At 42.6% G+C, this 17,651-nt stretch overlaps 1 protein-coding gene across 3 annotated transcripts in view; it reads left to right on the top strand.

Annotated features, from left to right (window-relative positions):
* RAPGEF2 (Rap guanine nucleotide exchange factor 2) overlaps positions 1-17,651 on the top strand; it is a 189,102-nt gene that overhangs the window by 68,363 nt on the left and 103,088 nt on the right. For all 3 annotated transcript variants that reach the window (XM_063310575.1, XM_063310576.1, XM_063310574.1), the window contains exons 4-5: positions 2,551-2,634; positions 10,424-10,499. In XM_063310575.1, coding sequence (XP_063166645.1) covers positions 2,551-2,634; positions 10,424-10,499 — 160 coding nt within the window. The remainder of the gene's footprint in view (positions 1-2,550; positions 2,635-10,423; positions 10,500-17,651) is intronic.

The following is a 17,651-nucleotide window of genomic DNA, read 5'->3' as shown; positions in this document are numbered from 1 at the left end:
CTCTTCTAAGATGTTGGGGCATGTAAGTTGTCAAATACTTTTCTATCTGGGAGACTGATTTGTGTTGAGCCAGCCACTTGAAGGACTTAGCACATTTAAGGGATGTGATATCATCTTGGGCAGCAACCTCCAGGACCCTTTGTTTAAAACTTTTCCTGGTCTTCAGATCTGATTGGATTGGAAATTAGATGGAGAATCCATATTGTGACATGGCATTTGAAAGGTGGGCAGCCCAAATATGAGGAGACATGTTATGTGTCTGCTCTTCAAAACACAGCTTGGACAATCTGTCTGGGTCCATAAATAAGAACTTCAGCCAATAGTTGAATACTTCAATTACTAGATGACTGTATAGGGGATATACCAACTCTGCTCTTACTGGTGGATTTGTCCACTCTGAAGATGCATTTCAGAAAAGTGGACTGTATCTGTTCCAATAGGAGAGCATTTATATATCACCACAGTTCTGCACCATATGGAATCATTGAAACTATTTTGCCATTCTCTTCGATTAGTATTTTGTTGTTATATACCTTTATGGCTAGAATTTTGGAACCAAGGTAGCTATGGTTGGTGAGCTGCCTTATGGCATTGGCACTGTCTGTAGCCCTTAAAGAACTCCTTTTGAAATGTGGGATCCAGGAACCTGTTTCTATAAAAACAATCCCTAAATATAGATAGGACTTAACCTGATGTTCCCTGTCTAGGCTCCATTATACCTAGTCTGTCTCTTCCCAAAATAAAATACCTTGGTCTTGAACTTATTAATGTTCAGATGAGTACACAGTATGAACTGAACCTGCACAGCAATCTTTTCATCCCTACCTGGGTGTACAACATCAATACCATATCATCTGCATAAAGCAGGATGTTTACATGTTTATTTTTAACTTTAGGCATATACATGTCAGTTGGTTGAAGGAACTTTGGGGTATCATTTATATACAGATTGAACAATATGGGAGCCAATTTACGTCCTTGTCTGACCCCTTCATTGGTGCTAATTTTTCCTGTTAGGGAACCTATTGCTTAGTATGAATTTTGTTATCTGGCAAATTCAAAACACAATGGAATTGCCAGCAGAGGCCATGCATTTAATTGCAAGTTTTTGAGTAAGTATGGAAATATTAGACAATTTATCAGCAAGGTCATTGATAATAAAAATGACAAAAATACTGTTGCAATATAATTCTGAATCTCATTTGAAATTGGACTATTTTCTAGACAATTGTCATGTTCAAAATTGTTTTCTTAGTAGTTTTTGAGCATTGTCCTATATTTCAGGAATCTGGTTTGATATTACAAGAAGAAATTATGCACCACTAAGTGCATAACTAACTAAGTGCATAATAGTCCTGCTCTTTATAGTTAAGATGCTTTCTGTTTTGCTTCTTCAGGCAGAATCATGGAATTATTTGAATAAAATAAAAATATCTAAAGAAGATAACACAAAAAATTGGAGAAAGACACATGATTGTTAAAGGAAAATGATATCAGAATGGGCTTGTGCTGTGCATCATTATAGCACAGTCCTATCGTTACTCTAAAAGTAATTTAAAGTGAGTTTAGTAGGACTCATGTAGATGTGCACAGAATTGTGGACTTAGTATTATTACTAATTTTTTACTAGACTTTTGCTCCAGTATAATTAAGATTTACGTTTAGCTTCCATTCTGCTTCTGCATAGTTACAACAAGTCAGTGGGAAAAAAATGCATTTTTAAAATAAAATTCAAGACCTTGTCAATGGTTATCTAAACTATTATCACCTCTCAAATTACCTCTGTCAATTCATTCTCTATGCCTTGGAAGACTACCCAGTAGCTGCAATTACCATAGAATGCTGTGGTCTGATTATTGCCTTATTTACTGGTTTTGTGAGTCAAAGTGTTAGTTTTTACCCATAAAGCCCTTTATGGCTTGGCACCCAAGTAACTGAGGACTACCTACTTCTGGAAGAACCAATTCATCTGATACGTTTGTCCTGAATAGGGATGCTGAGTACTTTATTCATGAGGCAGAGCAAGTGTATGAAGCTTTGCAGCTTGTAATGACACTGCTTCTTATGAAACAGTTTATCATTGAAGATGTAAAATGCCACCCTTCTGGATGACATTTTAGGCATTCAAAATAGGGCTTTTCCACAGAGAGTTTAATTAACAATGATTTTAAAATAGTGGTTGGTTACTAATATTGGATGCTAGGTTAGAGTGAGATTATGTTTTCTTGATTTTATTGCTGTAAGGATTTTATGCTTGGCTTTTTTTTTTGATAAACTGCTATAAGTGCCTGAGTTGAAATATAGAAATATAAAGAGAAATAGCAGAAATAAACAAGTAGGTAAGTAAATTGTTTTATCATATAGAAAAGTATGTGATAAGACATGCTGAGGAAAATACCATCTTTAGAAAATTTCACAAGTTGAAACTAACTTATCAAAAGTACTTATGTGAATTATAGCACTATTGTATAGATCTTCCTTTGTGACATTTTTCTTCTTTTAAAATCATACTTCCTAAAGTTATTTTTCTCTCTCTCTCTTTTTTTACAGCCCTGATGATATTGGGACCTGTTGGTATATTCTTCTGTCTGGTTCAGTATTTATCAAAGAATCAATGTTTCTTCCAAGGAGCAGGTATGACTGGAATTCATTTTAGTTTAAACATTTAAAGAGAAATCAGTGACATCTAATATTTAAAGACATATCAGTTACCAGTACTGTATATTTGAATAGAATATTTATATCTGTGGTTGCATGTGGATAGGAATCTATCTATCTATCTACCTACCTACCTACCTACCTACCTACCTATAAAAGTCTATCTCACTGAAAATACAATACACAATTTTAGACATATAGGCAACTTCTCATATATAGCAAAGAATGTTAGGATGTAGACCTTGCAATTCGTTCTTTTTCAAAACTCTGCCTAAATTATGGCTTTACACATAGTACTAGCTCATATTTATTTTCATAGTAAAAAATTATGCTTTACTAATGGGAATATAAAATACCAACACATCAAACCTAAATCTGTAATATAATTGCTATTTCCTAAAATATATAAAATGTAGATTGCATTTCTTCTGGAGTATACCTATTAACTTTAAAATACTCTATCATTAAGCTGTGCAAAGGGCCTCCTGCCTACAGCTGCTACCTGCTCTTTAATCAGGAGCCAATCCAGGAGGACCCCCAAATTTAGTAAGGAGCTGTCTGGGGCGGTACAGCCCCATCCAGAACAAGAGATGAAACATCCCCAGAACCAGCGGGTCCTAAAGCTCATAGTCACTTGGTCTTACTAGGGTTGAGCTGAAGCCTGTTGTTCCCCATCCACGCCCCCACACTCCAGACACTGAGACAGGACCTCCATGACATCACTTGGAGGGTCCAAGGAGGAGATACATAGCTCACCTCAAACCAGTGGATGACCTCACCCAGTGGCTTCATGTACATGCTAAACAGGAGAGGAGAGAGCACCGAACCCTGCAACACCCCACATAACAAGGGCCATGGGCTGGACCTCTCCTCCCCTATCAACACCACTTGAAACCAGCCCCAGAAGAAGGAGGAGAACCAGCACAACACTCTGTACCCACCCCCATCCCCCAAAACTGGTCTAGAAAGATACCATAACCAGTGGTATTGAAAGCCACTGAGAGGTCAAGAAGAGCAAGGACAGATACGCCACATTTGTCCTGCTGTTGCCAGACATTATCCAAGAAAGTATGCTGATGATACCCAGCTATACAGTACATCTCTGCCCTTGGTGAACTAAGTGATGTTGTTGATGTCCTGTTCTGGTGTCTGAAGGCTGTGGGGATTTGGATGGGTATTAGCCCTTTGAGGTAGTCCAGACCAGGAAACCAAAGTTATGACTGCTAATACTACTTTTATTATAAGTTTACAATAACAGAATTGTGCTTGTCTAAAGGTATCTTTCTCCTCCCTGCCTCTACATTCAAGGGAACTAGGGAGAGCCAAGCCTGAGACTTTTTCTCAAATTACATTCCTGCTTTGGACTCAAATTTCTCTTATCTGAGCATTGTCTTGGTTGTGGTTCTTCTTCCTGTTCCTCAAAGTTATTCTCATAGTCCAAAGTGAACAACAGGCTTCAGCCAAACCCTAGCAAGACTGAATGGCTTTAGGTTTGGGGGCCTTCAGGTTCTGGAGACTTAACGTCTTGGTGCTGGATGGGATGGTGATGGTACTCCCCCAAACAGACCTTGTGTGCAACTTGTGGATCCTGCTGGACTCACAACTCATACTCGATGAGCAGGTGGCAGTCGTGGCTAGGAGTGACTTCGTGCAACTTTGAGTTTTTTGTCAGTTGTGCCCTTTCCTGGATCGGAAGGCTTTACTTTCAGCCACTCATGGCCTGGTCTCCTCCAGAATGGATTTCTGTAACATGCTCTACATGGGCTGTCTTTGAAGACCACCTGGAAGCTACAACTGGTGCAAAATATGGCAATGTGGACAGTTATATGTGCTCCTCAAATAGGGCATATTACACCTCTGCTCTGTGAACTACATTGGTTGCTAGTTTGCTTCTAGGTTCAATTCAGGGTGCTGATAATGACTTTTTTTAAAAAAAATTATTTATTATCCAAATTTTGTTACCACCCATCTCCCCCAAGAGGGACATATAAAGTGCTGCATGGTATGATGCCAGGTTATTCGAGGGATCTCCTCTCCCTGGTTTACCTCCACCCATCCCATCAGGTCTGGCAGAAGAGGCATATTATGGGTTCTGGAGTGTCATCTTACGGGACCTAGGAGGAGAGCCTTTTCTGCTGCAGCACCTGCCCTTTGGAACATCATTCCCCTGAAGGAGAATAATGGCTCCAACCCTGCTAGCCTTTTGGAAGGCTCTGAAGACATGGTTTTGCCATTGTGCTTGAGGATCTGGTGGAGGCATGGAGCCTGCAAGTTGGTTATGTTGTTAATTATGTATGGATTGCACTCCCCTGTGGATTATATTTTATGATTTTTAGTTGTTTTTAATGGTTTTTATTGTAGTTGCTTGTTTGTAATTGTTTATTGGTTTTTGTTATTTAATTGTGTGAGCCTCCCAGAGTCACGTATGTGGGATAAAAGGCTATATAAATTAAATTAAATAAATACTTTTTCTGGGAAGTGGGGGATGGTGTTATTTGCTGTTGTCAGCATTTTCTTAAAAGGACTGTCTTAAATGCACTGTGGTTTTGAATATGAACTTGTTCAGAAAATGAAGAAGTAAGTTTTGACTTGCAGTCCCTTTAGTCCACATTGTGACATTGTCCCTGCAGACTGAATTTGAGTTATGAGATGAACTCTTAGCCTGTATTAACATAAACACATGCACAGCCTTTAATAACTTTCATTTGCTAAGACCAGGGATGACTAATTATTAACAGTGGTCCTGACTTAATCTATAAGCATTTTTATCTGGCTTTTAGTGGCTTTATGAAGTGTTCATATAGTTGAATTAAAAATGATATTACTTATTAGGAAGGGTTATTATGAAGTGGAAGATTCCAATCTTGATAAATTGAGAAATTCTACTTGTTCTGCCCAGGATGCTTTAATCACTAGCTGTTACCGGATCCACATGGAACGTATTAACTTCCTGCTACAGAATTAGGTGATGGCATTTTTTTTCTTCTGCATTCATCTTGTATTTCCATGGTACATGGTTAAAGCATATGTCCAATCTGACTGACTGGAGTAATCACAATGTAAATAGAAAAATAAAATATCTGAGCCCATCATTTTACACTGTACATTGCAAGACTTAATATGTGGAGAACACAGAGATATAATTTACATCTATAAAGTTGACTTGAACATATGATCATTTCTTTTAGGAAAATATTCAGTTCCCTTGATAAGGAATGTTTATTCACACTGGTTTCGGCAACTTTATCTCAAACAGCTGACTTTGAATTTTGAGAATGAAGCAAAATATCCCATGAGCTTTGTTCTGAAAGAATGGCTCACAAGATCCAGGCAAATAGACATAATCTGGTACAATGGAATAGTTCATGTTATCCTCCTCTTTTAAACCCATTCAAGTCTTTCTGAAAGTCAGTATCTCAGAGCTAGTGCCTTTGTGGAACCCCGATGCACTAAAGTCTGGATCAGCTTTATAGGCTAGAAACTTCCTCTCCCAGGCTGTCCTTTAGGAAAAATGAAAATTTTACATTTCGGCCAATTTTACACTTTGGCCAATTGTATCATTACCAGGGACTCCCATGTACAACATAGCTAAAGAGCTCACAAAGAAACTTGGACATCTCACAGAGGAGAGTGAACACTCTATCAACTCCCCACTACAATGCCTCCAGAAAATCAAGGACCTAAATATAGAAGAGGATGAAATTATTGTGTCATTTGATGTTACAGCTCTCTTCACATCCATAGACCCGGCACTAGTGAAAGAATCCATGACAGCAATTCTACGCAACACACCCGACCTAGCCAAATACACCAAAATAGAAATACCCAGAACAATCATCGACCTCTGCCTTACGACCTACTTTCAGTTTGATGGACAAATATACCAACAAATCAAAGGGACACCCATGGGATCACCTATTTCAGGACTCATTGCAGAGATTGTAATGCAGTGTCTGAAAAGGATAGCACTCCCACACATACAACCCAAAATATGGATCTGGTACATGGATGACACTTTTGTCATAATAAAAAAAGAACAACTGGAGGAAACCCATGAAACAATCAACAACATCTTCAATGGAATACAATTTACAAGGGAAGAAGAAAACAACAACACACTATCTTTCTTAGACATCCTCATCAGTAGAGGAAACGATGGCAAGTTAGAAATGCAAGTCTACAGGAAAGCTACCCACACCAGCCAAGTGCTCCATTACCAAAGCAACAACCCAACCTCCCACAAGAGGAACTGCATAAGAACATTGTTCAGTTGAGCACTTACACACTGCAGCAACACAGAACACCAGAAAAAGGAAACTGATCACCTATACAGCATCTTCCAGCAAAATGGATACCCCCCCAACTTTATCAAAAAGTGCCTTACCACTCAACCCACTACAACACAACCAACAGAAGCTATGAAAAGGATAACTCTGCCATACATCAGAAACATCTCAGAAACTACCAACAGACTGTTACAACTGCATGGCATCACCGTAGCACATAAACCAACTAAAACTATTCAAAACATCTTAAGTAACCCAAAAGACCCAGTAGCCCAAGAAGAAAAAACAGGAGTTATCTACAACATACAGTGTAAGGGCTGTAGCAGCCACTACGCAGGACAGACAGGCAGAAGACTAGCAGAGCACATCCACGAACACTAACTAGCAGTCAGAAGACACGATGAGAACTCCTTAATCTCACAACGCATGGACAGACTCAACCATAGTTTCAACTGGGAAACTGTGAGCATCCTAAACCAAGCCAAATCCCAAAATGCTAGAGAATTCCTGGAAGCTTGGCACTCAGACAAAGCAGCCATTAACAGACACGTGGAGGTAAACAACATTTATATACCATTCAAAAAAGACAGTAGAAAAGCCAAAAGATCAGAACACCTCCTCACCAGAAATCAACACCTAGATACGCAAAGATTAGCACTAGGATTAACACCAGATGAACAATCAAACAGCACAATATACCCTCATCAAGGAACTATCAACTCAATCAATCAAGCAAGCAGCAAACAACAGCTCAATCAAAGAACTCCCAAGGAGAGAACAACACCTCCACCAACACAAGCTAGACAAACCACATTATATAAACTGAGAACAAGGCCCATTCCCTCTTTGAACTGAAGATGTTGCCTAGTCTGGCAATGAAACGTCTGCAAGAAAACAACAAGGCTTAGAGAGCACCAAGGACTCCAGAAAATGAAAATTATCCTCTAATAGGTACTAACCCTACTGAGAAGAATGTTAATGCCTCAGTTGATCGAATTCAACAAACAGGATTAAAAACAAATTAGACTGCATCTTCTCCAGTGAACTGAAACTTTTATTAATTGAATTGCTGACAATAAATGGCTGTCAGATGTTTTATAGAATTCAAGATTATGGTGGTTTCTGTGAGCATTCTCAACAACTTAAGTGTTAGATTCTCTTTTTGTCTTGTACTTTGGTTGTATTATTTATCTTTTCCTATTATTATTATTATTATTATTATTTTGTAATTCTGATTTAATGATACTTAGTATGGGCATTTTAATTGGTTGTATGCTTTTACTGGATTGCTGTAAATGGCTGAGTATTGAGTTGGCTATATGCAAATAGAGTGGATGAATGAATGAATAAAATAAATCATGCATTTAGATCATACCTTTTTAACATTTATTTACTTAGTGTGTATAATTTCTACCCCACAAGTAACTTTCTGTAGCTAATACTTCTGTGATCCAGATGCTAGAAGAAAACAACTCTGATATATATAAAAGGCTTGATTTGCTTCTCAGGATAGAATTGCTATCCAATGGCCATCTGTGTAATTTAGGTCACTTGGCAAAGACCATTACAGGTAGTCCTCAACTTAAAACCTTTTGTTCAGTGACCGTTAAAAGTTACAGTGGCACTGAGAAAAGTGACGGCGCTGAAAAAAGTGACTCCTTGAAGTTACAACCGTTGCAGCACCCCTGCAGTCATGTGATCAAAATCCAGGTGCTTGGTAGCCCGCCCACACTTACAACCACAGGGTGCTTCAACTCCCCCCACCGGCCTATCTCCCCCCATCTATGCCCTTTTGGCTGCCCTGCCCTGCAGCACTCCTCAAGGGCAGCATCAGTGCTGGAGCTGAAGTAGAGGCCTGAGGCTGTCAGCAGTCTCAGCTGGTGGCCACTGCCCCCAGGCCTCTACTTCAGCTCCAGTGCTGCCACTGCCACTGAGAAATGCCAGAAATGCCACCTCAAGCCCCACACCATGGCCAGTCACCCCAGCACCCCAGCGCAAAGCCCCAGCTGCCCCTGCTCCCCTGAACTCTGCAGGCCATGCTGTGCCCGGCTGACATTCGCTGTCTTCCTCTCAGTGCTGACGAGGTATGCCTGGCCTGGCCCTATGCAGGGCAGCTGCTGGCTGCGCCAGGCCTTCTTCCCAAGGCCGCTCATGCCATTCTCCAAATCACACATGCTGTTCTTGTGATGCTTCAGAAAGCTTCTGAGGTCTTCTGAAGCATTGCAAGAATGGCACTTCTCTTGTTTCCACCCCACGCTGAAGCCTGCAGAGCCTACTGCAGGTCCTCTACTTGATCATTGCATAACTGCTTTGAGGGATTTTTTATATATACAAGCACACATAAAGCTACTGGATGAGAAGTAGAAGACACAAGTTTGGGAAAATATCCTCAAGTTTCTTCTATAATATTTCCTGAGTTTAAAATAATAAAGCTACTTTATTAGCCAGTACTTGAATAGATCAAATGGATCTTTTTAGTTGCTAATTGCTATGTCCAGGTCTTAAGCACAGATAGCAAAGATCTTTGGGCATAAAAAGAGCTGCTAGACCTGGAGCCCATACTTAGGTATTTATACTTACATTAATATTTCTATTATGTTTTATTTTTTCTTTACTTTATAATCATTATAATCAATATAGATTCCTTTTTATTTCATTATTTTAACAAATACAATTTTAAAAATAAACGGATAAGCTGACGACCTTAGCGTGATATCAAATTTGGTTTTTCCCAAGCATCTGCCAGCTTATGACAGCGCAGCCTCATCCCTTTTCCTTGTCAGAAATCCACTACCAAAAAAACATGACCATATCCTTGTTTCTTGAGGCTTTAATCAGTTGTTGCCTGATGCTCTCTGCTTTTATTCTTTTGTCCAAATGAGAACATTATAATGATATATTCTAAGCAACAAGCTGTCTGGTATATTGGGAAATTATAGGCCTTATACAGTGTATAATTAGCAACAAATAATTATTTTAACTGTCACACGTTCCATATCAAATGCCTTTGGAGTTAGATGTCAGAGTAAAGAGTCCTTGCCAATTGGTAACTTTAAGGACAGAATGGAGTCCAAAGAGAGCTTCTGCATCCAGTAAGTGCTTTGTCAGTCTACTCTGATTATGTAGTCCTAAGAAGATCTTGATTAGTTTGAATTACTGCTCACAGATCATCTTCTAAATATATAGTTGTTTCTGTGATATTTAGGAACAGGATTAATGGAAAGTGTGGTTGCTATCTGTTGTGTAGCTAACCTTCAAGTCAACCAGATAATAAAAAGATCTGTGCAACGGTGTTATAATCTGTGGTAATATAATTGTTTTAGAATAATTGAATTCATTATTTAAGTGTGTGATATTAATGGTAAAATCTACCGCCTGTATTCTGTATCAGCTGACAATTGTATAGTGTTAACCTGTTTAGAAGTCTCTTTGATTTTGCAGATTTCCTTTTTCTTCTAAATGTTTTCTCTTTCCTTCAGTTTCGGGAAACGCTCTGCAGGAAGCTTCAGGCGTGGCTGTGAATGCATTGTTCTAGAACCATCTGAAATGATTGTGGTAAGTATAACTAGATTAATGATGGTCCGCTTTGCCATTTTGTGGCTACTATTTGCTAAGATACATCTACTAAAAATAGTGAGGCTTTCTACAGTCAGTTAATCTGCTTAGTGGATTGGAACCTTGGATAAGAAAAGGAAAGAAGGCTTTCCTCAGTAGGAAAACAAAAAACTTAACTCTTTGCTTTGCAGGTTTTAGCCTCCACCCCAATGAAGAATTGTTTCAGACTTATTGGGAAAGATAAACTGGAACAGTAGTTTTTTGTTCTTTTAATTTCTTTGATAATTTCCTTAATTTTCATAGATTCTATCCTGTTTTGCACAAATTTAACCTCCTTCATTTGTCCCTGTTCTACGTAGTTTGGAAGTAATAATAGATGATCCAAGATGGCAACCACAAGCTGACACTGGTTGCTGCCCCAAGGGGAGATTCTGACACCCTCAAACTCTCTGTGACCCCCATAATTTCGACCTTCATGGGTTTGGGGAAGATTATTGAGGGTTTTTACCTGTGTTGAGGGTGGACGGACTGGTACAGCGGAGTTTTCCACCTGCGATGTGGAGTTCAGCAGTACAGCGGAGTCCAGAGGTGGAACCTAGCATGTGAGGCCAGGGCATTTTCCGGGCCTTCCTTGGAGCCACCTGGTTAAGGCTGTGGGGGTGATGAGCGGCGCGGTGAGCCCCTGGGATCCGCTTTTGTGGTGGGGTGGCCTTTGGGGCCATCTGGTTGAGTGGCTCTGCGACGTGGAGTTTGGTGGTGCGGCAGAGTCCAACGTGTGAGGCCAGGGTGTTTTCCGGGCCTACCTTGGAGCCGTCTGGTTGGGGCTTGGGGTGGAGCGAGCCCGATGCTACAGTGAGTGGACCTCGGTGGTGTGGTGGAGCTCAGCATGGGGAATCTCGGCTGCGATGGTGCAGGTGGATCTCAACGGGCCACTGGCTTGGCTGGCCCTTGGTGGCAAGGCAGACCCTGGCGGGCCTCTGATGGTGCAACAGACCTGGAGTATTGGATAGGCCTCAGCGACGCAGCGGATCCTGGCAGTGTGGCATATTTCAGGGGCGGCAGACAGACTGATGGCCATGGTGGCATGGGCTTCGATAGAAAGTGGACCTTGGCAATGTGGTGGACCTGGACGGGGCAGGACCCAGGAGCAATAATGACCCCTGGTGTGGAGGACTTTGGCAGAAGGGGAGTGACAGATCTGGACTATTTTGATCCCCTTGGCCAGTGCCCCCTGGTTGGAGTGGTGAAGACCCTGAACAGTGTAGCCTGGTGGCCCTTGGGAGATTGTGGGAGCACAGTGGGTCTTTGCATGGTAGGTCCTAGTGGTGTGGGGCAACAAGTGTTCTCCTGGCCCCTTTATTGAGTGGGGCATCAGGTTTTGTATCCCACGTGCCAGGGTTGGGGCTATTAGGGGCCCTCCAATGTGAGTGTGGAATACCCACCCCTTGAGTGAGAGTCAAGGGGTGGTCGAGTAGTGGATGAGGTGCCCTCTGCTAGCGGGTGAGAGGGACTGAAGAGGGGGCAGGCTGGATGGGAGGCTGATGGTTGGGCTCTAACAGCACTGAGTGAGAGCTGGTGTGTTGGAGGACCTGCCATCACCCTGTGGTTGACTGTTGTTGGCGAGATTGTATGAATGGATGGAAGGTCCGTTAAGTGATTCTAGGGGCCCAGCATTGGGAATTGGTTCTGTCACCTCTGGGGTTGCGGGGTGGGCCATGCGATTGAGGTGATGGGCTGGGGACATTATGGCAGGAGCCAGAGGGCAGGCCATCTTTGGGGAAGATGCCCCCAGTGTTTGTTACTGGTGGCGTATTCTGGCTCTCTGTGCTCAAACTCAGGCCCTGGACAGCACACTTGTGGGGGCCCTGGCTTTCGCCTGTTGCTTCTCAATGCCAGGTCAGTTAATAACAAAGCCTGTCCTAACAGCCAGGAACCACACTGAGACAAGGAATAGGTCTCTAGTGTTTATTACTGCTACATTAAACAGAATCCTAACAAACTGAAGAAGCATGGGAAAAACCCAGACAGATAAACCCCAAAAGTTAAGGCGGGTCTGATCTGTGTCTCTTTGAATGGCTGCTTAACTCCACAGTACTATGCATATGTTTTCCCCCCTGATAGGGGCCCCCTCCTGATCACCATCAGTACTCATGACAAAGCCTCTCTCATATGTGATTTGATCACTGAAGAGTGGGCAGACCTTGGTGTATTACCAAGACCTGGCTGGGCCCAGAAGGAGGAGTGGCTTTGTCAGAGATGTGCCCTGCCGGGTTTTGGGTGTGGCACCAGCAGAGATGCCAAGGCAGGGGAGGAGGAGTGGCTGCTGTCATCCGAGAGTCTCTAGTGGCCTTCAGAGGCTCTGTTCCACAAGTAGCTGGATGTGAGACCCTGTTTTTCAAGTTGGGTTCCGGAGAACAATTGGAAGTGTTGCTACTGTACCAGACTCCCTGCTGCATGGCAACCTCCCTGCCTGAGCTGCTGGATGCCATTTCGGGGTTGGTGGTAGAGTTCCCCAGACTTATGGTTCTGGGAGACTTCAACCTGCCATCCCTGGGGCATGCCTCAGAGGCAGCTCAGGAGTTCATGGCCACCATGGTGGCCATGGGCCTGTCCCAGATTATTTGGGACCCAACTCGAGACAGTAGCCTCACCCTGGACTTGGTTTTCTTGTCGGAGCAGTGGCAATGTGATCTGAGGGGAGAGTTATAGCTGCCCCCTTTGTCATAGTCAGAGCACGCCCTGGTGGCCTTCAGATTCTCCTATGCTACCCCCCTCCGCAGGGAGATAGGACCCATTTGATTGGTCCACCCCTGGTGACTGATGGACCCAGCAGGGTTTCAGAGGGAGCTGGGGGTTATACTCGAGGTCCTGCTGCATGTTCCAGGGAGGCCCTGGCTACTTTCTGGAATAGGGAGGTGGCCGGGCCTTGGACAGGATCGTGCCTATGCGACCTTTCTTGTCCCATCGAACCCCACACTCCCCGTGGTTCACAGAGGAGTTGAGGGTTCTGAAGAGGATTAAGAGACATCTAGAGTGCCACTGGAGGAAGACAAAGACAGAGTCTGACTGAACACAAGCTAGAACCACTATTAAGGCCTACCTTGTAGCGGTAAGAGCGGCGAAATGTCAATATTTCTCCACCCTTATTGCATCTGCAGAATGCCTCCCAGCGACCCTGTTTAAGGTCACTCGATACCTTCTGGGGAAGGGGGGCCTGGTGACCTATCTTCAGGGCTGTGCTGAGGAGTTTTCTGAGCATCTGCAGGATAAAATCAGTCGGATCCGTTCTAAGTTGGACTCCGAGCATGAGGCAGAGTCTGTGGAGATGCCGAGGGAGCGGACTTACTTTGTTATCTAGAAGCAGTTTGACCCTGTTGGGCCCTAGGACAGGATCCTCTGAACTGTAAACACCACCACCTGCCAACTAGACCCATGCCCCTCCTGGCTAGTGAAAGCAGCGCAGGAGGTGACATGCTGTTGAGTCCAAGCGATGGTAAATGCATCTTTGAGAGAGGGGGTGTTTCCGGTGGCCTTTAAGGAGGTGCTGGTGCACCCCCTCCTTAAAAAACCATAGCTGGACCCTATTGTTTTGGACAATTTTTGTCCAGTCTCCCACCTCCCCTTTTTGTGGAAGGTGGTTAAGAAAGTGGTGGCGTTGCAGCTCCAGAGGCTTCTGGATGAAACAGATTATCTGGACCCCTTCCAGTCATGTTTCAGGCCCGGATATGGAATGGAAACGGCATTGGTCACTCTTATGGATGATCTCTGGCAGGAGCAGGATTCAGGGAGTGCATCCATCCTTGCTCTTCTTGACCTTTCAGCAGCTTTTGATACCATTGAGCATGGTATCCTTTTGGGTCAGCTCAGGGAGTTGGGGGTGGGCAGCATAGTTCTACGCTGGTTCACCTCCTCCTTCCAGGGCTGGTCCCAATCGGTGGTGATAGAGAGCGAGAGTTCTGGCCCGTAGCCCCTTCTTTGTGGGGTGCCTCAGGGCTCGGTACTCTCTCCACTCCTTTTCAACATCTACATGAAACCGCTGGGCAAGATCATCCGTCATCACGGGATGAGGTATCATCAATATGCTGATGATATTCAATTATACATCTCCGTCCCAGGCGAAGTAAGTGATGCTGTGACCATGCTATCCTGGTGCCTGTGGGCTGTGGGGGTCTGGATGGGGAGCAACAGGCTTCAGAGGAACCCTGGTAAGACGGAGTGGCTATGGGTAGGGTGCTCCTCGGTATCTGGGAATTTAACATCTTTGGTTCTGGATGGGGTTGCACTGCCCCAGACAGACCTGGTGCGTATTCTGGTGGTTCTCCTGGACTCATGACTCCTGCTCAAAGAGCAGATGGCAGTCGTGGCCAGGAGGGCCTTTGTGCAGCTTCGTGTTGTGTGCCAGTTATGCCCTTCCCTGGACTGGGAGGCCCTTCACACAGTCACTCATGCCCATGTCATCTCCCATATAGACTACTGCAACATGCTCTACATGGGGCTACCCTTGAAGAGTATCCGGAAGTTACAGCTGGCCCATAATGCAGCTGCATGGGCAATTCTTGGTGCCCCTAGATTGGCACGTGTTACACCACTGCTTTGTAAGTTGCATTGGGTACCAGTCTGCTTCCAGGTGCAATTCAAGGTGTTGGTTATCACCTTTAAAGCCCTTCATGGCATGGATCCAGGTTACCTGAGGGACCATCTCATCCCCATTGCATCAACCCGTCCCATCCAGTCATGGAGAGAGAGCAGGTTACGGACCCCGTCTTTAAGAGAATTCCATCTGGTGGGGTCCATGAAGTGGGCCTTCTCTGCAGTGGCGCCCGCCCTCTGGAACACTCTTCCTCCAGAGATACGACAGATTCCATCTCTTGCGACCTTCTGAAAACAATTGAAGACTTGGTTTGCCATCTTGCTTGGGGCGGGAAGGGAAGTAATAACACCTGGAGATGTTTAATGCCTTAAATGGTCCCTTTAGATACACGTCAATGATATTCCAACTGCTACCGTCATCTGGATTTTATGTTGTATTTATGTTTATGTCATATTTGTATTTATATTTGTAATTAGAGTATTTTAATGTTTTTATCCTTGTTGTAAACTGCTCAGAGTCCTCCCTTTGGGGGGAGATGGGTGGTGGCTAAACTAACTAACTAACTAACTAACTAACTAACTAACTAACTAAGAAATGCCTATCCCTAGTTTGGCCAATATACTAAATCAGGCTGGGACAATCTTTTGGTCACCAACATAGCACCTCACACTTGAGAACGGATGAAGGCTACAAAGTAGGTCAGGCCATTTCACAGATGTAAACAGTGCATGGTTTTGTTTCCTTGTTTTGAACAGTGTTTGGGTAAGCAAGTTTGGGCCTGGTTAGTACTTGTATGTAAGGACTACCATGAAATCCTAGGCTGAATTGGGATGTTGAAAAAAACATCCTTGAAAAAGGCAATGGCAAACCATTTCTGTAATGTTGTAAGGAAAACTATATGGAAGTGTCAATGAAGGCACCAGGAACAGAATAGATTTCAAGGAAACTTCTTTTATATGGATATTTTATTACTATTTGATGTCTATTCCAAAAGGGCAGAAAACTCTACTATCAGTTTTCAGAACTTGTAATCGGAAGAGATACTGAGGTCTACCAAGCAGGGATGGTGGTCTTATGCAATCTTGGGACAGCAGCTTACCAACCTCTTTACTAAATCAAGAGTGTATAGTCTACATCCACAAAGTCACATATATTCTGTTCTTCCTAGCCCCACCGAAAGAGAACTGTAATTTTGTTAAGTCAAATTTTTGTTCTATCCCCTTATATTTCTTTATGCTGATCTTTTTTTCAGTGTGCACCCATCCAGCACATAGTTCAAAGAACAAGTGTGACACTCAGTCTCAAAATATTGACCAATCTGTGTTAAACCAAGGAAAGATTTGACTAGGGTTTGTTATTTTCATCTTCTCATGGGGGAAACCAATAGGCAGGATAAAAGCAATAATTATGAGTTACTGCTCATTTGTTACCCATTTTTTTTACTACAAATAGATGGCAGAGGTGAAAAATTTAACCGTGGAAAAGCTCATGCATGTAGGGATTTTAGTGAATAGTTAATATTGTTAAAATAATCATGAAAACATTATTTGCTGAAATCTCCATCTCCAAAGTGTTTGTATGTATGGAGCAGCCTATTATGTCAGATATTTTTTTTTGCAAAGTGTTCGCTGCTTCTTTCAAACAGGTTTTGTCTCTCTCCTATAGCTATCCTACTTCCCTAGGAAATAGAGGAGCACATTTCCCCCATTTTAGACAGAGTTAATTATTTTGTACTGTATTTGTGTGTTCTTTATGGGTCTTTAAAAGGTAGTGTCAAAAGACTTCCATTTAGTTATTGTTTTGCCTGTACCTTTTCATAATGAGGTTAATAATTGGGTTAATTTTGATCTATCCTCTCTTTAAATCTGTAGTAGTAAGTGTGGAAGCTTGTTACCAGGATTTAAACTAACACCATTATGTCTATTTAAGATACTGTCTTAGTATACAGTTCATATAGTGGTATTCTGATGTGCACAGATACTATTATAGTTATTTTGTGTGGTTTATATGATTCATATGTATGTGATTTGTCCCTACAAGCAGTGTTCTGGAAAAGAAATCTGATCTTTTTATTGGGAACCCACTCTTTAAAACCTCTGGTCATAATGATGTCCTTCAGTTATTTTTTAGACCAGCAATAAAACAACTTAGTATGGAACTCTCTTCATGCTTGAATCTGGGTTTTATTAAAAAGTTAAATTCCAAATTATTTCTTTGTTAATTGTTTGATACTGGTTTGTTTGGGCTTGTGGGTGCTGAAAACTATCTTTAGCTTATGGCTTCTCAGCTATTCAGAAAATAAACAGATTATGTGGACTTCTGGTGGGGACAGTGGCTGCTTGAGCTGGTTTTTTCCACTGTCTGCGGACTGACCTGTCAGAGCCACTTTTTTTCTTGGGCTCAGTCAGGCTTCCTTGGAGCCCAGAAGTGTTCTCTGGATGAAGGAGAACCCCAGGAATCACCCCATGTGTTCTCTGGACGGCTGGTCACAGCCAGAAGACCGCAAAATGGCATTTCGTGATCAACTGGTAAGCGTCATCTTTCCAAGCTGCTTTGAAGCC

The sequence above is a fragment of the Candoia aspera genome, chromosome 8, assembly GCF_035149785.1.
Source record: "Candoia aspera isolate rCanAsp1 chromosome 8, rCanAsp1.hap2, whole genome shotgun sequence".
NCBI lineage: Eukaryota > Metazoa > Chordata > Lepidosauria > Squamata > Boidae > Candoia > Candoia aspera.
The sequence above is the reverse complement of the archived record's forward strand: the minus strand, read 5'-3'. Positions and strand labels throughout refer to the sequence as shown.